The 22803-nt window shown below is 32.2% G+C and overlaps 3 protein-coding genes and 1 long non-coding RNA gene across 4 annotated transcripts; 1 reads left to right on the top strand and 3 right to left on the bottom strand.

Moving 5' to 3' along the window:
• Nucleotides 1–921, bottom strand: LOC114760646 (uncharacterized). The gene is made up of 2 exons (XM_028949926.1): nt 618–921; nt 1–479 (listed from the first exon to the last, which is right to left on the bottom strand). Exons 1-2 carry the CDS (start codon nt 919–921, stop codon nt 1–3), a joined length of 783 nt encoding a protein of 260 aa, XP_028805759.1.
• A 1320-nt stretch (nt 922–2241) lies between these two features.
• Nucleotides 2242–3571, top strand: LOC114760654 (uncharacterized). Its single transcript, XR_003742069.1, has 2 exons — nt 2242–2325; nt 3065–3571. It is a non-coding gene; the product is annotated as an uncharacterized LOC114760654 (long non-coding RNA).
• A 1222-nt stretch (nt 3572–4793) lies between these two features.
• LOC114760645 (putative 12-oxophytodienoate reductase 11) lies at nt 4794–20193 on the bottom strand. Its single transcript, XM_028949925.1, has 8 exons — nt 20123–20193; nt 19574–19714; nt 19355–19485; nt 18322–18495; nt 16631–17223; nt 14254–14456; nt 13745–13869; nt 4794–5083 (listed from the first exon to the last, which is right to left on the bottom strand). The coding sequence occupies exons 1-8, from the start codon at nt 20191–20193 to the stop codon at nt 4794–4796; spliced, it is 1728 nt and encodes a 575-aa protein (XP_028805758.1).
• Nucleotides 20194–22173: 1980 nt separating this feature from the next.
• Nucleotides 22174–22548, bottom strand: LOC114760644 (12-oxophytodienoate reductase 2-like). The gene has a single exon (XM_028949924.1). It carries the CDS (start codon nt 22546–22548, stop codon nt 22174–22176), a length of 375 nt encoding a protein of 124 aa, XP_028805757.1.
• Between the last annotated feature and the right edge of the window lie 255 nt (nt 22549–22803).

Genomic DNA, 22803 nt, shown 5'->3' with positions numbered 1-22803 from the left:
CTATTTACCAAGAAATGTGATCTTTAGTCTTGTGCCATTACAGAGTTCTGCAGCTTGATCTATGTTTCTCACCAGCATTATGGGAACTTCAATTTTCACTACAAGTCTATGTGGAGGCAAGCCAGAGCATTTTATTGTGTTCAAGAATTCGATAGTATACAACTCTTGAAATGATGTACAACCTTGATCAGCTGTACTCACAGAATCAGAGCTAAAATATTCAATAGGCTCGCCAGGCAGTAAGGAGCACACATAGTCATTAATTTGGTCAACCACTTCAACTGTCGGTGTCAAAATAGCCCTATTAGTGAGATATTCGGAATTAGCTAAATGATGTAAGAGATCAGGATATGTGGCTTTGACAATCGACTGCAGAGGATCATGACAGTCCATAATTAAAAAATCATCAGGGACTTCTATCTCTGTCATTCTATCATGAGGTAAACCAATACAACCATCACCAATATCCAAAAGCCAGTCTAAAAATAATTTCAATTTTGAATTATCTGTGAATGAACTCGAAGATAATCACATATTATTGGTAAGTTGGAATAACTTGCAATGACTCCATAGATAAGAAGAGTTGATGCTTGAGTTGACAACATCTGCACGACTACCTTTTGGGATGACAGGCAATATTTGTTTGAAATCTCTTCCCATGACAATACATTTGCCTCCAAAGGGACGATTACACTTCATTATATCTCTGAATGTCCTATCAACAGCTTTTGCACAAAAAGGTTTCACCATTGGGGCTTCATCCCAAATAATCAATTTGGCACACCTGATAAGCTCACTCAATGGTGAACTTTGGGATATGTTGCACATGGAATCTTCATTAATATCAATTGGAATTACAAACCTTGAATGTGCAATTCTGCCTAAAGGTAGTAAAGTTGTAGCTATTCCACTTGAAGCCATATTAATCACTACTCCTCCTCATGCTCTAATCGATGCTATTAGTGCATTCCATAAGAAAGTTTTTCCAGTACCTCTAAAACCAAACACAAAGAAGAACCCTTCAGTAGGATGGTTTGTTGCTTTCATTACTTGGTTGAATATGTTCTTCTGCTCATCTATTAGTGATTCTAGCAACCTAATCGCTTCTCTCTGACATGTTTCTCTGTCAAAATTTAATTCTTGCAATATAAAATAATTTTTGGTATCAAAATACTCAGTAGCTATTGCAAGTGGCATTAATGGGTAATCATGAAGAGACTTTCCATTCATTTGTAGTAGCTTCTCTATCTCAATTAAGCCTGCTTCATGCTTGTCATCATCACTAATATTTAAATTTGTTTTATGGGAACAACAATAATGTTATAAATTATAAAAAGACAAAGCAAACACTATATTCATGTCAATTGCATGAAAAGTAATTGCATAGTTGAATTTCCCTTGACATCGTGGATTATTTCGTGGTACATGCAACATGTCTTCACATAAGAGATTTTTAGTCTGCTCCCACACGATGTGTGGTTGTGATATGCAATGACTTAGTAGCATTGACATAAAGGATCTTCTAAGATAACATCCTATAGCCCACAATGATGCCTCTTTTATTGCATCAACGAACTCTTGATCATTGTCAATCAATCCGAGGGCATAGCAAGCAGACCTAAAAGTTGGGTAAACAACATTATCTACAGTTCTTATCTGTTCATAACTGGTAGGTCCCTTTACTTTTGTTAATAGTATTCTAAGATAATATATTTCGCCTTGAGCAGGTGATGCATGTGCCAATCGTCCAACAGCAAAGCCCCTTTCTCTAAGTTTCCAAATCTTCTTTTGCTTATTAAATGTATAATAATGGGGAAACTCAATATATGTTAGTTTCCTTGCAAATGTATCTTCTAGATTCTGCTCCATCCATGCAAGAAACATTGATTCTTTAACTCTTTGTTTGTGAACCAATAAGGTAACTGAATCTTTACTTGTATAAAAAACTGCTTGTTGATCTAGTAAATGAAAACTCAACCGCTCAACAGAAGGGTATCTATGATGGATATCAAATGACAAAATATGCCATGCACCTTCACAAGAAGAAACATATCTGCAATTCAAGTAATGAGAGATCTCGTTAAAACCATTGTCTCCATTATTTGACTGATCATTGTTGTAGATACTAGCAATGACTCGATCACTTCTTTTGCTGACATTCTTAAACAAATATTTTATGGCACTTGATTGGTTTGTTTTCTCAACATTAAGGCGAGCATGGAATAGTCTTAACAAAGTCGCATTATAAGGAATGACATATCTATTGTCTAGTGGTACACCCTTCTTATCGATGCTCCTACCATCATTCCTTCTCCTATATGTAGGGTAACCCTCTTTATCTACTGTGGTATGATTGACAAATTTCTTGGGAAAGTACTTAGAACATTTTCCATCTTTCATGCAAGGAGATTTCTTATTGAAAGGCCCACATGGTCCATGAATCATGTAGTTACTGACAAGATCATATAGCATTGATCTCTCTCTTTGTTTGGTATTTCTGCACAAATAATTCTATCCACATCATCAGGAGTGGTTGGTTTGTCTAAAGGATCCAAAATAGAATAATGTGAGCATGTGGTAGACCCCTCTTCTGAAACTCAATTGTATAAATTTCTGCAACAATGAAAAAATATTATTTAATGTTACAATTTCTTCTATACCATCATAATAACATGCCCATTTAAATACATTCTAGTCATAGTACAATTCAAGTTTGCACAAATGTGAATAATGTATATAATGTAATCCTTATAAGTAATGAAATATGCAAGCTTATGAAACAGACATACTTATTATTATCATTATTAATTATTGTTAATATATAAAACCCAATAATTGAAATGTTGGTATATAATAAAATGATTAAATATAGTTGATAAATAGTAAATTATATTTTATACTCCCTACTAAATGGTAATGCATTTTGGTGTTACCTGCTTTTACTTTTCCAAAAATTTCTTATTCCTTGATAGTTTTCATCAGTGCCTCTAGCTTCAACTTGAAAATTCTGCATAATATATCTGGTCTATCAACAGGATTCAATTTATTTTTATTTTTTTTGCAGAATCTCTTCACTTCCGACCATGCTGGATTGCATTTGAAAGTTAAAAATAGGCCAGGATAACCTATGGATCTACATATTGCCATTGCATCTTGAAAGTTTTGTATCATATATCTAGCACCTCTAGTAAATGAGGATGGAAGTATGATCTTTTTTCCTGTGCGAGAAGGATCTGTCTCACCCCTAATCAATGCATCCGTGAGACCTTTATACATGTCAACTCGTAGTTCTTTTTGATGACTACGAATGTAATTAAGTCTATCACTTTCTACCATTGAAAATCCATCAACAATGAATTGTTGAAGTAATCTTTTAGAGTGAAGTAGAATAGATTGCTCATTATTTCTATCCATCAACCTAAAAGACAAATATTCTCGCGGAGTAAAAGTCTTTTTTTTCTTAGTACGCTGAAGGCTATTTTCATTATGTTGGATGGTTGAATCATAACCATTATTTCCATAGTGGAAAATAATAGGATACTGTAGAGGAAGGTATGCTTTGTGCAGTTCATCAATTCTCTTCAACGCTTTGGCTCTTTTCTCAACGATTATGTCTCTTTTGAAATATGATCTATCAAAGTCTCTGACCAGTAAGGCAGCAACCTCAGATGCTATTGGCATATCATAGTTCCTACTTTCATGATCCGTATTCCTAATTAGACGAATGCTAACATTAGCATGCCGGTCACACTTGAGAATTTCATATGCCACCCTATGATTGATCACAAGAGCGTTGTGTTTGTCAAGACAGTCTTTTATTTCTTGTGTGATTCCTTTATCAATTGTAGATCTATCACAATGCTTGCTGCACATAAGAGATACATATTTAGTAAGAATACATATACAAATAATTTATAAATTTGTAAAAATCACATTTCAAAATTTTATTTTATAACATGTGAACAATGTTTAAGGAGATAATAAGGGACGAAGGTTAGTATCACATTCTATGTAATATAAAAATCCACTAAAATAAATTAATAAATTTGTGCTAAATACTTAGTTTAATATCTTTGAAACTATTATTTTAATAGATGAACGATATCACACTTATATAAATAAAAGATCAATATAAAACAAAAAGATAATTCAATTGGATTTTAAATTTCCAAATAATTGAATTTGTTTAAAATTGAATTTATTTAAAAATCTTTAAGTTATGACATATATCATTATAGTGAAATAATTATATAAATTTTTGCATAGAATAAAACATCAGAATGTGTATATATGCACCACACAAAGGTATTGATTGCATAATATCTATGAAAGTGTTTAAATTTTCGTACAATTTATTAACCACAAGTGAAGGAAATTAATTTTGTTTAAAAACATATATTTAAGGTTTTTAATTGCAAATTTCCTCCCTAAAAAAAGAATTAAAGTATGGAACAATGTGGTACCACACTAAAGCATGTCATATGCATCAGTTAACTCAATTAATAAATTCACTAATTGAATAGCAATCAGAACATTCAAAGATTGGATTTTCAAAAAAATAATATTAATTATGTGTCTAAACTAATATGTAGATAAAAAGCAACGGCTTAAAAATTATATAAAAAATTAATTTTAATACTACGCACACTAATAATGGAGCAAAAATCTTTGTCAAATTGTAAAATTAGAATGCTAAAAAAATATCTTATAAATTGAAGGAGTTTGTCTATAATCATGTTCCAATTAAAATCATGGTATGCACTTCCATGTACTAGCTAAAGCGTTAAATGCTTTCACTGTGGGCTTTTCTTATGGAAGAAAAGTCGACGAAACATTTCTGGTGGAGGTTGCATAAGAGGCACCAAAATTTTTTCATGGCAGCAACAAATTGAGAACAATGGATATTCATTGGCAGGAGCTCTCTTAAGCCTTTCAATAAACCACATCAAAGCACCACAATATTGACATGCATAAACTGGATCTCCTTCATCAAGATAGCTTTTTGTAGATATATCAAGCTCATCATAGTCATTTATGTCGAAAACATCAATGTCACTACAATTAGAGACATCTTCATCATCATCTGCAAATATTTTAAAAATGAAACCTAGTAATAGAATATCTTAATGCGAAAAAGATATACATACACAAACATATACATAGATAATTATATATATGAGATTATAGTTATAACCTGATGCAGCAACATTATCAAGCACGGACAAAAGATTAGTTGCTAATTTGGTAATGTTTTGAAGTCGAGAACAATTGACACCTACTTTGTTACCACTTTTTAACCTCAGATTGGATGGATTTGTAGGTTGAGTACGGTTTTCATGTGTTATGTCATCCTAATTACCCTGACATTGTGAATCACTTATCACTATGAAATTAGTTATATCTTTTAATGGAATCCTCTCCAAAATTGGTGTGGCCGAAGTTGAACTTTTTGGATGTTGAGTTGAAGACAATGGTTGATAAGTAGGCATCATATATATGGAGTTACTTGCAAGAGGAGTAGATTGTTCCATCTGAGTAATGTCAAGTTGGTTGTATACGTCTATATTGAGATTTGGTCTACCACCATGTGTAAATTCTAATGTCCCCTCTATAGTTGCTAAGCGTCTAGATCTCTTTCTCTTATTATGCATAATTTGATTGTTGTCAGAGCATTCTACACGACTAATTCCCCCTGTAAATATTGAAGGCGAGCACATCCAAGAAAATATAACGCAACTAATGAGTATGGTAATTACATTATGAGCAACAACACTATTGTGTAATGAATTGGAAATGATGTGGTATAGATGCCCTAAAAATGAATAGATAATCTAACCTGTAGGGCAAGATTGTGTCGTGTAATCAACGTTCTTCTTAGACCTTCCCATGAATACTGTATGTCAAAGTGTGTTATAGTTTCAGCAGATGGAGAGACTATTTCAATTTGATTTGGTTTAGTATAATAAGAAGACCTCACAACTGGATAAATATGGATGAAATCGCACCTTAAATATAGACATAATTATGTGAAATCAATAAATCAATAAAATGTAATTATTATATATCCGATGTTTTACTATGAAGATGAATATCCGTTTTCCATGATTAAATTATGAAGGTGAGGAGCATTGCCTTTTTTATCATGTTATAGTTTTCACAGTGAAAATTAATTGGTCAAAAGGATGACGTAATTAATATCATGCACGCCAAAGGGATCAATGGGTTAATCAGAGAAATTTATTTGAAAATCATATGAGAATCAATTTACTTCCTTACCTTGATTTTAATTTAAAAGTTTTCTTAATGTTCTCTACCAATCAATTAATCCTTACAGTTTAAGTGGAAATGGGGATTTTAATTTCTCTATTTGATTGTCCAATTGAATTCTCATTTAATTATAATATAATGCACCTTATTTAATTTAATTAATTTAATATGTACAAATCTCATATAATTGAATATTTTTGGGATGGACATTGAAATCATCATTTAATTCTACATGCAATAAAATTTACGATTTTAGATGCCCTAAATCTTTGATTTTCTTTATCATTCAATTCAATCAATCCATATAATTTGAAATGGGGACGGGGATTTTAATTAATAAATTTTTCCATCAGAGCCTCCAATTGAATTCTCATTTGAATAGGTTTAAATCATTATGTTCAAATAAAATTGTTTGATTAACCATAATTAATTCATTGTGGTGATTTTAGTAATGTTGATGGACGGAAATCTTAAGAAAACTATATTAATATTTTTAGAAATGTAAATGGAAGAAAATCTCAACAAAACTGTATTAATTAATAAAAGTGTATGCTAACATTTTAACATTTAGGGAATACGATTACACCAGCATAAATCCATGTATACAAATAAAAAGTAAATAATATCGCAATATTCTTTTGAATATAACTCTAATTGATTTTATGAAAAGAATGTTAAAAATGTCAAATAAAAAGTTATCAAAGCGCACCATATCAACAATATCAATACAAAACAAAAGGAGAATTGATTCTTCATATTTAATTGGGTTTTAAATTTCAAAGATGTTTTTAAAGAATTTAAATGTAATTTAAATTGTTGCATATATCATTATAACTTATAATCATAATTATGATTTCTTTCAATAATTTATTACATATATCATTATATTATGATAAAGCCATTTTGATAAAAACATATAACCTAAATCTGTATTTAATTTAATATGTACAAATCCCATATAACTAAATATGAAATCATCTTTTAATTCTACGCGAAACAAATCTTTCATTTTCAGATGCCCTAATTCCTTAATTTTCTCTATCATTCAATTAATCCATACAATTTGAAATGGGGATTTTAATTAATAAATTTTTCCATTGGAGCCTCCAATTGAATCCCCCTTTGATTAGGATGCTCCACATTTAATTCATATCATTTAATTGAATTGAATTATTTCTATTCGCAGTAAATTGTCCATTTTTAGATGTTCAAAAATAATTCGCTGGGTAAAGAATCCAAAATGAATGCCCTTTAACCTTATATTGCTTAATTATTCTAGTAACGGTTTCAGCTCAAAAAAAAATTATTCTAGTAATGGTAATTTTAGTAATATTAATGGAAGAAAATATTAACAAAACCGTATTAATTAATAAAATTGTTGGGAAGACTGGATGAAAATCCTAAGACAATTTGTAAGGTTTCCTTGATTTTCTCTATCATTCAATTAACCTAGACAGTTTGAATGGAGATGCAAATTTTAATTAATAAATTTTTCTATTTGAGTCTCTAATTGAATTTTCATTTAATTATGATGCAACGCATTTAATTTAATATGTTCAAATCCCATATGACTGAATATTTTTGGATCCCATAATGGATATTGAAATCATCTTTTGATTATGTATGGAATCAATTTTACGTGGAATCCAAAATGAATGATCTTTAACCCTATATTGATTAATTATTTTAGTAATGTTAATTTTAGGATGTTAATGGAAGGAAATCCCAACAAAATTACATTAATTAATAAAATTGTGCAGAAGATCATGTGAAAATCATAAGACAATTTGCAAGGTTTCCTTGATTTTTTTTTTGTCATTTAATTAACCTATAACATTTGAAATGGGGATGCAAATTCTTGATTTCCTCTGTCATTCAATTAACCTATACAATTTCAAATGGAGATGCGAATTTTAATTAAAAAATTCCTCTGTTTGAACTTCCAATTGAATTCTGATTTAATTATAATGCACCGCATTTAGTTTAATTTAATTTAATAATTTAATATGTACAAATCCCATATAACTGAATATTTTTGGATACCATAATAGACATTGAATTGAAATCATCTTTTAATTCTATATGTAATAAATTTTATGTTTAAATGCCCTAATTCAGTGAGCGAAGAATCTGGAATATGTTGCTTAGCTTTTGTAGTAATGTAAATTGAAGAAAATCCCAACAAAACTGTATTAATTAATGAAAGTGTACGCTGACATTTTAATATTTAGGGACTATGATCAAATCAACATAAATCCATATATCCAAATAGAAAGTAAATAATATCACAAGATTCTTTTGTTGAGTATTAAAAAAATAATTGAATTTAACTCTAATTGATTTTATGGAAAGGATATTAAAATAAAAAAATGTAAAATAAGAAGCTATCAACGTGCACCATATCATCAATATCAATATAAAATAAAAGAAGTGGTGATTCTACATATTTATTGGGTTTTAAATTTTAAAAATGTTTTTTAAAGCATTTAAATGTAATTTAAAATTTAAATTTTTAAATATGTTATTATAATTTATAACCATAATTTTGTTAAAAACATGATATGTCCATAAATTACAGTAGGTTAAAAGTAATTTAACATAAAATAGTTAAATATGCCTTTATTAAAAAAACTATATTGAGCCAAACTATTTTGAGTTTGCCCAGTTAGTTGGTTCGTAATGATTTGTTGATCATTCGTGCAAATAATAAACAACATGAATGTAAATAAGACACAAGAAGTTAAGATGACAATGAAGGTTCGAGTATATTTTGAAAAACAGCACCGTTACACTACAACTATGACAGTCATAAAAAGCAGTTCATGCCCAACCTAGCAAAATAAGTAAAATAACGAAAAATAATAGAAACGATGATCTTCATAGGGAATTCCTAAATGGTAACTACTTATTTTTCCTTCTTGATCTTCTTAACTGGTTTTGTAGTGCTAAAGCTTGGTGTTGATAGTTCTAATATGCCAATATCTTCAATTTCGATGGGTGCACTCCTTTCAATTTTCTACCACTTTGTCAAATTTGTTGTAGGAGTCATCAACTGAGATGTGCTAATATCATCATTTTCGACAAATCCATCATTGCTCGTCATTTTTTCACATGACCCTGATGCAGATGACTCCAATAGTGAACTCTATGAAATATAATCAAAGAACATTAAGGTTAATAGACTAAAAATTTTAATGTCACTATATACGATGAGATAGGGTAATATCATGTGTAAATCGGACAGAGTTGGTATGTTGCCTACGTTCTCATGGGTATCTGGGTCAGATATGTGAACTTTTCAAGGATATCTTTCTCTATAGAGAAAAGGGAGACACTCATACTACTCATAGGGTATTTCAAGTTGTGTTCCTTGACTTTAAGCATAACAACAATTTCCGTTCCAACAACTTGATTTAACTCTTTTGAGAAAGAATGAGGTGCTCCTTTCTAAAATTACAAGACATATTTTGAAACAAATATAACAACAAACAACAGCCTACAAGAAGTATATCTTATTATATATATAATTGCAAACCTTGACTACTGCCTTCCTAAGATCAACTGCTGAACAATGTACGAGTTCAGATGCATGACGTTTAAAGAACAGTATGGAACACTTTGCAGTAGAATCAAAAATTGTGTAATGAAGCTTGAATCTTTTCAAAACAAAGGTTCAACTGTTAACATGAAGTGTTATGAAAACTCATAGTTAAAGAATGTTGACATTAGTTAAAACTTGGGTTCGGTCATTAGCACTTCCCTATGACAAGAATTACATTTCAACTTATCACCCTCATATACTGGTTTTTTATCGCATGGACATCCATTATAGTACCAACCATAAGATGTCTCAACTTTTTAGATGGTTACTATAACATCCCGAATTTTAGACTTAGAAGTACTAAAATTAGTCTGAATTGGGTAGACTACCAGAACCCTTTTGGCAGAAGTCCCAGAGATTCCCTGGAAGGACAAAGGGATTCCTAGAGACTGAATCGCAAAAGGAAAGTTTTCTGGGACTGAGAAAAGAGAAAGTTAGAGACTCAGAAGAAGTCTCGAGGCCCAAGATTAAGAAATAGAGATAAATGTAGATCAATAGTTATGTTGGAAGCCTCAATGGGGTGAATTTTGAGGTTAAGCCAACCAGGGGCAAAACTATAATTTCACAAAGTTTTGGGCTAGTAAGGGTAAAAATGGAAATTATGCCCGAAAATCTCAGAAAAATCCCAAAAAATGGGAAATGATAGGTTAAGGCCCAAATACTTCAAAAAAATTTTATAAAAATGGGAATAAGGTTCAAAGGCCTGTATGAGGCTAAAGCTGACGAAAAGGCCCCTGGATGGAAATTATGGAATCCCCAAGGTTTTAACTGATTTTGAATATTATTAAAAATGAATTATTTAAAGTATACAGAGGCCTTAGATAATTGGAAGAAAATGGGAGAAAATACTTAAGGAATTATTACAGGTTTTAAAAATAATCCCATCCCCAAAAAGTGAAAAGATTGGCTTTAATGGAATTTAAAACCTATTAACATATTATCGAAGAAAGTTAAAGTCAAATGTCTAGAGATTGACTTTTGACTTAAGAAGAATTAGAGGAATTCCCTGTGATGAATAAATAGTATTGGTACCTAGAGACAGATTCTCGGAATCTTAGACTGGTAGAAAGAATTCGGTCAAGTTCACTCCGAAATAAATATTACTAATTATTTTAATGGAAAAATAAGGGAAGAGCATCCCTCTCTCTTTGGGCATGTTATATAATGTCATGTGGATTTATTTGAGGAGAGAAAATAGTGTCACAACATGTCCTAGTGGTCCCAGGAAAGTTAGGACCCCAAAAAGTACCCTACATGGTATAGAATGGCAAGATAGGTGGAGGAATGTCTAAGGGTTGTATTTTGCACGAATTTTATATTAATTTCCTCCCTATTTTAATGCCTTAATAATGAAGGAAAATGGAAGAGACAAGTGTACGGTGTGATGGGAAAAGAAGGTATTATGTGTACAGGTGGATGCAAGACACATGTACGGTCGGATGCAAGACACATGTACGGTTGGATTAAAAGCATATGGATTAATGATGTAAGCATGATGTCATCATGATGAGGTAAGCATGATGTCATAGGAAACTTGTCACCATAAGATTAAAAGAGAAAATGGATGGTCCAGATCAAGCCACACATTTTTAAAATCAACGGCCCAGATTCAGTTTTATTTTCTATAAATACCTCCTCCCCACCCCTCATTTCGTCCAAGCTCATGGAAACCTTGGGGAAGATTTGGAAAAATGGTTTCTAGAGAGAGAAAGAAGAGGGAGAAAGAAAGGCCAAGTGGTCTCGTGCAAGATCAAGCTCTAAGACAAGGTATGTTCATGGTTTTTGATGTAGTTTTCACTACTCTTGTTGCTGTTGAGCTTAGTTATGGATTTTAATGATTTTTGGGAGCTTGAAACCCTTGGGGAAGGTGCTGCACGAAATTTTTAAGTGTGAGGGGAGATGAAATTGATGTTAGATTAATGTTCAACGGCTTGAAAGAAACACGAATCAAGTGGTTTTATGCTGAAATTGATTGAATTTCATGATTGTGTAACTTGAGGAAATGTTTCAGTCAGACTTGGTTCTTGTGCCTAGAATGTGATTTTGATGATTTTGATGCTTCCAATGTGTTTAAAATAAAAAATTTTGTAGGGATAAGATGAAAGAAGGAAGTTGGAAGCATGGGAATCAAAACTGAAAATTAAGTGGTAGATTTCGGTTTTGGCCTAGAACCAAGGAAAGGAATTGGATTTTGATGAATTTAAGCTCATATTTAGATTCCTTGGACAAAATTGTGTAGGAGTGGCCCAAGGGAACAATTTTTACAAAGCTAGAACACTACATTATAAATTAAGGAAAAAGGGATTAAATTTAAGAACATAAGTCTTCTATATTGTGTAATTCTTGGTCCTAATGAGTAATGTGACCCTTGTAGTTGTAATTAGGACCTTGAGGCATCTAAGAGAAGGTTTGGATATGGTTGAGTAAGCAACCTTAATGGTTGGAAGCAAAAAAGGAGTAAGAAGAAAGCTTAAAGACACAAGGTAGCAAACTTGACCTTACTCTTATGTGCTTGGTATTTGCTTGCATGTATGACATGTTTCCATGTTATATGATTTTATGGACTCATGTGTGTTGTGATTGTGAATGTGTTTGAAATATGCCATAGGTCTATGTGTTTTATGATAAATACATGATGATTGCCAAACATGTCATTATGTTATAAAGATGTTAAGTTGTAAGCATGTTATAAATGCCAAGCTTGCCATGTATGTTTGGGTGGTTATTGTTTGCTACTGAGATTCTCGTGAATCTCACCCACCCTTAACCAACCATAATAGGTGATATGATCAAGTGAAGGATACATGAAGTGGAAGCCAGGAAAGAAGAAAAGATTTAGGGAAATTTGTTGTATTACGTTGTGCACCGTATATACCGATGTATGTTGTAAATGTGCCATTGATGGTATGTGATGATAAATGATGATGTTGGCTTATGTAATTAGCTATGATAACGTATGAGAATTGTTAGTGCATGAATGGAATGGTATTATGTATGGAAAGTTTTAATCATAAACTATTAGTGCAAGTTAAAGGATAAGCTATCCCTAATTGAGCAACAAAATAGTGACAGAGTAGAAGTATGGCAAATGATTGACTCTGCTCATGAATTTGGCATGATTAAAGTACACACCCTGAGCTTTAAAACAAGTGGTAGATCACTTAAAACGGATATGTGTGCTAAGAGTTATGATTGCTCAAAGTTGAACTGAAAAATCTGGAATTTAGCCAGTGAACAGTAACCCGAGAACCAATCACAAAGCTCAATCTACGGGCTTATTTTGTGAATTGCTTGAACCGTAACGCTTCTAAATGCATACTCTGAGGGGTTAAAGTAAGGATGTTTCAATTACTTTGGTAACAACTTCTGATGCCTAATAAATTACATGGAAATAAAGGTTACTAATTCAGACATTCAAACATTTAAAAAGTAATTACCACGACAAAAAGCTGATGAAATGAAAATACTGGCCTCTGTTAATTTGGAAATTTCACCCAATGGAATTCTAGTAGGGAAAGTTAAGAGAGAGTCACTGGTAATCTCGAGCAATACAGTAGAGGAGATCTGTGAGAAAGCCTGACTTGCTCCAGGCATAACATTGAGGCTATGAAGGGAAGCTGAGATTTAAGTTTGGGAACACCATGATACACACACACACACTTACAAGACAAATGCTTGATTAATATAAAACAATGATAAGTTTTTACTTGTCAATGAAACTCCTGACCTTTGGAAAATTTGGATTGAAATAAACTCTTGTCACATAAAAGGCATTAGATATGTGTCCATAACCTTGAACCAAAATTGATATTGAAGCGCAAGTCTCATAAAAAAAAAACATGAATCAATGAGATACTGCTAACAATATACAAATACTTTTTTTCTTTGCAATCTTAGCAAACCGTATGACAACTATGGTGGGGACTTCTAAATCATCTGTTCTGGCCTCAAACGCCTTTTTTGCGACCTTCCCAAAAAGAGATACATTTACCTGGATTTCACTGCAAATAAACGATAATAAGATAAGAATATGTCAAATTGACGTCCAATCATCTATTTTTATCCTCACTTGTTGGAGGTCCTAGATAAGAAAAAGAAGTATGTTACTTTTGATCAGCAATGGTGAGAGCCAATTTCTTCGTTATTCCAGAATCATTTTTATGACCAACCAAGTTCCCAAATGCTTGTAGAAATCCAATAATATTTGTGTGAACTTGTTGAATCGGTAAGAAGAAATTGAAATAGATATAATATCACTCAAAACATGAACATGCATTAGATACAATCAACGAAAACAATATAGGAAAGGAATGCCAACCAACCAATTCATTGTTTTTGGCATTGTTGTTGGCAATATCCTTGATTGGACAAAGTTAAATGCATACAGGGGGATTGGCAAATCATGCTCTTGAAAAAATGTCATTGGATGGAACATAATTTTGCAAGGATGGTCACAAGTTTTGTAATTGTCGTCATCATTGTCCACGACTTCAAAGTTCTCAAATTGATAAACCCCACCCTCTACTAAATCTTTGACATATCTTTGTATATGTCCTTTATGAGCAACTGAAGCTTCAATCCTATCACCCTGGTTGCATAGAATACAATGAAATGAGTTCACTGCAGATATTTTTTTTCAATGAACAAAACAATATTATTACTTACTAACCTTTTCGTTAGACAAAATCATACTAACTTTCCAGACATCAAAGGGTGGGGACTTCTTAGCTACTGTCCACTTTCTTAGCACTTCAACAATAATGCACCATGTTTCTTTGCTACAATCTACTCGTGAGGGAAGTTCACCATTTGCTTTGAGATCGAATTATGAAGCTGTGTGAGAACAGGTTAATTGAGAGAAATGTCAGCAAATAATGTGAAAAGAATGGGTTAATTATGGGGAGCGTTGTAAATAACATGAAAGAAATGGTGGGGAGCATTGCCCTTTTTATCATGTTATAGTCTTCACAATGGAAATTAATTGGTCAAAAAGATGACGTAATTAATATCATGCATGCCAAAGGGATCAATGGGTTAATTAGAGAAATTTATTTGAAAATCATATGAGAATCAATTTACTTCATTACCTTAATTTTAATTTAAAATTTTCTGTAATGTTCTCTAATCCATACGGTTTGAATGGAAATGGGGATTCTAATTTCTCTATTTGATTGTCCAATTGAATTCTCATTTAATTATAATTATAATGCACCTTATTTAATTTAATATGCACAAATCTCATATAATTAAATATTTTTGGATGGACATTGAAATCATCGTTTAATTCAAGTCAATCATTAGGACGGGTGCCATCATTCCTTATTGAATTAATTTATAATCAAACTGTTCTTATTATCGACAAAATATAATTTTTTTGAAAGAACGTGTTATTTTTCAAATGTTATTTTGAATGTTATTATTACAACTAATATAATTTTGAAAATCCATTTTCAATCTAATATAATTAATATATGCCATAAAAGATATTATTGTATTAATATCCCAATCAATAAATTTGGAAATCCATTTGAAACATAATCATTCTATTATTTTGAATTTGATTGGTTAATTCTCTAATTAATAATTTTTCATTAATGCATTTAAATAACACGCTCTTTTAGAATAAATATATTTTGAATTGTAATATGATTTTATTAATAATACACCAAGCAAAATGCATTGATTGTGAGATCCGACATGACCCGACTAAATATCTGGGTATTACAAGATTTCTAATATATTAGTTGATTGATAGTTGATGTAATGAAATTCCAAAAATAAATAAATAACTGATGAAAGATCCCAGTTAAGTTGCAAATAAATTATAAGTCTTGCAGAATCCTATTGTCGGAGGATGCAAAGCTGCAATTACTTTTTCGCCCTCAATGATCTAGAAGGAAAAAAAATGAGAGGCACTTAAAAACATTTTGTGCGTCTTCCCTTTTGTCAATCACTTTTCTCAGTGCAAAAAAAAAAAAGATTTCAGACCAAAAGAAACCAAATTTGCAGATCATCTTACCCTTCAATAATAATAATATTGAAGTCAAAGTATCTTTCAGCCATACTCCCCTTAACTGCGCAGTTCATACAAACCGTATCATCTAAAATAAGAGACAGTTTTATGAGGTTATGACTAATGGATCTCAACTATTCTTGTGAATTTCCATAGAGCTAAGTCTTTCGTAATTTCATTTGATTTCAGTGTTTAATTTAGTCTTCTCACGCATACGCGCAAGCAAACAAGAAATTTAAAGGAGAAAATAAAAGGAGGAGGAGGAGAAGAAAAAGAAGAAGATGTGTGTATCTCAGTCAGGCCTCAAACCCATGATTCATAACAAAAAATGTTAACCTATGATTTTTGAGCTCAATTTGCCATTGCATTGTTTATTTTTTTAATTAAAAAAAGGTGAATTAGATACAGTATCTGAATTATAATGTCCTAAAATGTAGAGTAAACGTCCAATAACAAACGATAATAAATTAAAATAGTATAGTAGAGAGACAACAACCTGTACGGGCAAAACTCCATAGCTAAAAGTGGAAGCCAAACTATGGAATCTTTAAGAATCCATCACCAGTTACAGAAATTTTGTTATCCATTGGTGGCTATAAACCATAGAAATAACAGGGCACAAACAAGTACATAACAGTTGCCTAATGAATTTTGTTGACATACGAACAGTCACTACTGAAATTGGAATGTTCAAGTACAAAGCAGCAAAGAATAGCAGGGATAGAAAACACACCCTTCGGCAATTAGACTTGAGAACTTCCATCAAGAAATGGGTAGTCTGTATATCCAACAACTGGATCAGGAATATAAAATGTGTCACTGTTGTACTTGTTGAGGGGAGCATCAAGCTCAAATCTCTTGGGTAAATCAGGATTGGACAAGAACCAGCGACCATATGCGACAAGATCTGCCCGGTTCTCAGCTACTGCATTGTTGCCCTCTTTGCGGTCGTAGCCTCCAGCAACGATGAACGTGCCATTGAAAGCCTTTCTCATTGGCACAAGACTATGAGGGCTCTCAATCTTTTCTCCAACAGTGTTCATCCTTGGCTCTACCATGTGGCAATACAGAATATCATATTTGTTCAGAGCATTTGCCATGTATAGGCCAAGTTCTTCAGGATTGGAGTCTCGACATTCATAATAATCGGCAAAAGGTGATAATCTAATTCCAACTCGCTCAGGTCCTATCTCATCTGACACAGCTTTAACAACCTCCAAGGGAAATCGACAACGGTTCTCTAGTGATCCGCCATATTCATCAGTTCGATCATTAACCTGATCTTTCATAAACTGGTCAAGAAGATAACCATAGGCACCATGAATCTCAACCCCATCAAAACCTACAATTGGACAAGCATTATGTTCTTAAACTTGTTGCATCCAGTTACATAGTCAATCGTATATATAAAAATTTCACACCAATACCACCATAACCATTACATCACTTATGAAAAATTGTAGATTTCGCGTGTGCTCATAAATTGTTAGGTTCGACATTAAATATCGGATGTGGACATAAAAAGTTGGTATGGGGGTAAAATTGACCTCCCTCTAAAGTTTCGTCCCTTTTTTTTCCTCCCTTCCTCCCCTGTTTCGCTTCTCAGCTGCAACAAATAGGAGTGCAACATCACCTACTTCTCAATTGGAGGGACCAAATTGAACTTTTAGGTCTCGTTTGGTACAAAACACTGAAAATAAGAGATGGGGATTAGGATTGCAATTGAAAAAAAAATTATTAAAATAGTATTTAACATAAATAATTGCTTGTTATATAGAATTAGACAAACCTATAGAGATGGGATTAGGGAATATCATGAGGGGTGGTATTCTCCAATCCCATACACATGAGTTAGACTAATCACATATAACAAACAATCTTTTATGCTAAACACTCTTTTAATATATTTTCTCAATTTCAATCATAATTCTTATCTCTAATTTTCAATGCTTCATACCAAACGGGATCTTAATAACACTAGAAGGACCATAGTGATATTTAATCCTATTAAAGAAGAAATTGAATAATTTGTAAAACCAAATTGGGAATAATATTGGCATAATTTATATGTGAATTGGCAAACCAGATCCCGATTTGGCCTAAAATGCTTCCAACACCACTCTAGTTGAAAATTGCAACAAAAACGTAAAACAAGTCACAAACTAATAAAAATTGATAAAAGTTGGTCAAGAACTAGTAAACGTTAAAAAATAATTTTTTTTAACCTTTTTATATAATATCTGTACATATAAAATTAAAAATACTAAATTAATTATAACTAATTCAACTATGGTCAAATCAATAAAACCACAAATCTATGCCTTTATTGGTCTAAAGACCAATCCGGTATTGAGAAAGTTATTTGAAGTAACTTGCCATTCTACCAAATACTTATATGGATTATGGTTTTGACTTGTCACATTAAAGTGAGTGGAGATACCAGCTTCCATAGCATTTCCTGCAGCGAGTCTGAAGTCATTGACAATTTGAGGAACTTCATCTGTCCTCAGCCTCCTTGGTGGTGTAAATTGTGCTGCATCAACTCCGCTAGCCCCAATTTGAGCAAGTCCCTTGTCTGTGCAAGATATTGGGGCCTGCCCATTTGGTTGATACCCTGTTCAAGAACTATATGAGATGGAGAGATACCGGATCTACAAACATCAGATACCATATTTATTCAAGTCCCAGAAAATTGAAGATGGACAAAGAATAGAAATATCATAGCAGCATGGAGGTGCAAATTAGAGAGCCTAATGTATTTCCTGCCTATGGATATCACCCAGACTCATTCATATTTCACCACGTTGGAGGAAGAAACCACATAAATAGCATCGTTTCCAATTTTCCATAAAGAGATGTAGCTTAATTGTTTATGAGCATTCTTTCCTTGCTAGAGGGAGTACTATCATAAAGCTTTTCACTGCAACGGAAAACTTGACAGAAAAGTTTTTGATGTTCCGCCTTTTTCCTTTTCGTATTGATTAATTTACTTTGCACATTGGGAGGAGTAAAAAGGTTCTTCAAGAATAATACTTTGGTAGAACTGATTTCATTGATGTCATACAAAATGTGCGTGTGTGTGGAAAGCAAAGATCCTCTTATTTTTGTCACTGAGCACGCATAATATCTCGATCATTCAGGCTTTCTCTTGATTACAAAATTCTTGCAGTAATGGCGCATTTATAATTTTGCATTCTGGAAGCCGATGTAAAGCGAAAACCGAAAACCATAGTTGCTATGTGAAAAAAAAAATTCCATAGACTTGAACGGGTAGTAGAGAAGAAGGCAGTGGGAGGTAAATACAATCATTCCAAACGAGTGTGTTGATCTAATTGACATATAACGTACTTTAGGCCATTCTCAGCCATAATACACTGAAACATTCCTCAGTTCTCTTTATTACATGCGATTGAAAAGGCAAAATTTCGTAGCTACTTTTCCCAGAGCAGAAGATAAACTTAGCAAGAAAATACCTGAATTTGAAACCCTTCCAACGTGCCAAATCTGACAAAAAAATATACCACCTTTAGCATGAACAGCATCCACAATGGGTTTCCATGCTTCCACTTGCTCTTTTGTCCAAATACCTGGTGTTTGAGGATACCTTTACATTGAAAGGGTGAAAACAATTTGTTAACTTCCTCGCAAACAGGCATAAAATTATCATAACGAATTATGAAGGCACAAATTACCCTCGAGCAGTGTCAGAAACACCAGTAGCTTCAGCTATCAGAAGACCCCCTTGGGAAGTTCGCTGAGAGTAATATAAGGTAGCATGGGGCTGAGGAACATTATTATAAGATCTCTGTCTAGTCAGCGGAGCCAAAACAACTCTGGATAGCCAAAGACAACGAAATTTGAAATAAAAAATCACTGAATGTTCAACTAATAGTTAAAGTAATCCGATATGACCAACCACAGGGGCAATTCTCCTGAGCCAAATATTGACCATTGAGCCCTGTTCCGATTCTGGTCTGCACTAAGTGCAACGCAAGAGATATCCCTATTCCAGTACACTGCACTAATCATATATGCAGGTGATTTTTCATAGTGCGCAATAGAATATACGAACATGAGGAAAATTATCTCTTGTAAATTTGTAGAAGAAATTACAAAATTTGTGACTTCAAAGTAAGATTTACATCATGACCCGTGCCACTGTTCATCTAGGATTTCTGACAAACACTTGATCCACATTTTATAGTAGAAAAATGGAAGGAATTAGTAGGAAGTATAAATACCTATGTGATAGACTGAAATTGCCCATCTTGTAAGGTGTTAAAAGAGGAATAAGGGGAACCTCAGCAGCCATTTCTACACAATACTACAAGTATCGTTTTTTCTCAGCAAAGTTATTGGCCTTCTAACTCGGACGATATGAAAATAGACTACGATTCAGCTGCGTATGGATAGAACAGATAAAGGATGTTTGGGATAACGATAAAAATACTTACAAATTCTAAACAGTACTTATAAAATATTGAAAAAATTGTAAATAAAGACTCTCAACATATAAAATTGTGATTTGAAATTCTAAATTTGAAAAATAATAAATAAGGACCAGGTCCTATTTTTGTAAATATGAAATATGAGTTAAATGTCTAAAATGTACCTCATCCAAGTTGTGATTTGGTCTATTAAAATTATCATTCGTTAAAGTGAACTTATTATTTCTCATAGTCAACTTGTCATTTGATATACCTTCAGCTAAGTTGTGATTTGATCTACTGAAGTTATCATTCATTAAAATGAACTTGTCGTTTCTCATAATCAACTTATCATTTAGATGAGGAGCATTTCAAATATTTCACCACGCTTTTATATTTATAAAAGTGAGACCGGGTCCTTATTTATTATTTTTCAAATTTAGAATCCCAAATCATAATTTTACATACTAGGAGTCCTTATTTGAAATTTTTCCTAAAATAATTTCAAACGGGCCTGAAATTCAAACAGAAAAATGAGTATCAGGACTGGCGGATGACGTGACACGTGAGTGAGTACGTTTTCATACGGCAGAGGACCGGTCGGCAGTTCCACGACAAGAAGATGAGTGAAAATGTGTCGTTTGCAGACTTGGATCTTGTTTCTGGTTTGATACCCTCGCTATAAATGGAATGGTTCTCCTTTATTTTAGGAATATTATATTAATTCTGCAAAACTTTAGATTATTTAAGTAATAATTTTTTTATCTGAGTGAAAAATGTTTTTGTGACATTTTTTACTAATGGAGAATGAAATATAAATTTAACTTGATCATAACATTCATTTTTTTGCGATTATATGAAAAATTAATTTTTAGACCCTGATATAATGGAGCCGAATCAAAAAAATTATGTACTACATCTGGTTTTTAATATAGTAGTTAGATAACTAATTTAAAGATATTAAAAAATTTAGTTAAACTGATTATTGGTCATAAATGTGTATCAATTTAGCTAAACTATCTTTTCAATCATGTATATTAGATTATTAGAATTATTTTTTATGAAAACCTCTTACAATCAATAAAAATATTTTAAAAAAATATAAAAGACAAAGTGAATTAAAGTATTATATTTATTACTAAACCAATCTCTCAACTAGCTTCTATATTAAAGATAGAAAGTAGTATAATGTTAAAGATTTATATCTTATTTCAAGTATTATTATTTTTATTTGCATCAATATTATATATTTTTATTAATTTAAATAATTTAAACTAAAAACATTATTTTTTTAAAATTTTAGATGCTAAAACTTTTAACGGTGCATACCGCATGCTTTCAAGTAATCAAGTTTCAATTATACATTGGGCATTGCATTGTACTTCACCGGTACTTAATATAAAACATAATTATTTCTCATATTTATCAATTTTTTTTAAATTATCCGTATAAATAATCTCTCAATTATAATCAAATAGAATAAGAAGAAGGATATTAAGAAAGATGACTATGGTGTTTTAAAAAAAAATGTCATATTTCTTATAATTAACTAACTTACCTAACTTCCTTAATTTAATTAAATTAGTTAAATAAGTCTATATTAAGGACCAAAAGAGTACAAAGGAATTGATTTGGCCTCACAATAAATACAACCACACTATTTTTATTTATAAATAATATAATTTCATATAAATTTTATGTTTTCTACCTTTTTTTATGCTTAAGAACTTCCATCTAAAAATGGGTAGTAGTACATCCAATTACAAGATTAGAAATATAAAATGTGTCTCTGTTATACTTGTTGAAAGGAGCATCAAGCTCAAACCTCTTGGACAAAACCAGCGACCATAAGCCACAAGATCTGCCTAGTTCTTAACCACTGCATTGTTTCCGTTTTCGCGGTCATGGCCTCCAGCAACAATGAATGTGCCATTGAAGGCCCTTCTCATTGGCACAAGACTATGAGGGCTCTCAACTCTTTCTTCTACGGTCTTCATCCTTAGCTCTACCATATGGCAGTATAGAATACCATATTTGTTCAGAGTATTTGCCATGTAAAGGCCGATTTCTTCAGGATTGGACTCTCCACATTCACAATAATTGACAAAAGGTGATAATCTAATTCCAACTCGCTCAGGCCCTATCTTATTTAAGACAACTTCGACAATTTCCAAGAGAAATCGATACCAGTTCTCTAATGATGTCAATTCATCTGTTCGATCTTTAACCTGATCTTTCATAAACTAGTCAAGAAGGTATCAAGGAGTCTCAACCCCATCAAAACCTACAATTGGATGAGCATTATCTTCTTAAACTTGTTGCATCAAGTTACATTTTCAAGCTCAAGCATATAGATAGAAATTTAGTACTAATACCACCAGAATCATTAGTATTGGGAATATGAACAAGTCCTGTAGAGCCGAAATTTTAGAAATATCCCATTTTATTAGGCCTGGCTCTTAAGCTGATAGGCTCAGGGTCAGCCCGCAGGGACT

This window comes from Neltuma alba, unplaced genomic scaffold (assembly GCF_004799145.2).
Source record: "Neltuma alba isolate B1F8T4 unplaced genomic scaffold, ASM479914v2 tig00011008_pilon, whole genome shotgun sequence".
Classification (NCBI taxonomy): Eukaryota; Viridiplantae; Streptophyta; class Magnoliopsida; order Fabales; family Fabaceae; genus Neltuma; species Neltuma alba.
Note: the sequence above shows the minus strand (reverse complement) of the source record. Positions and strands in the feature narration are given on the sequence as shown.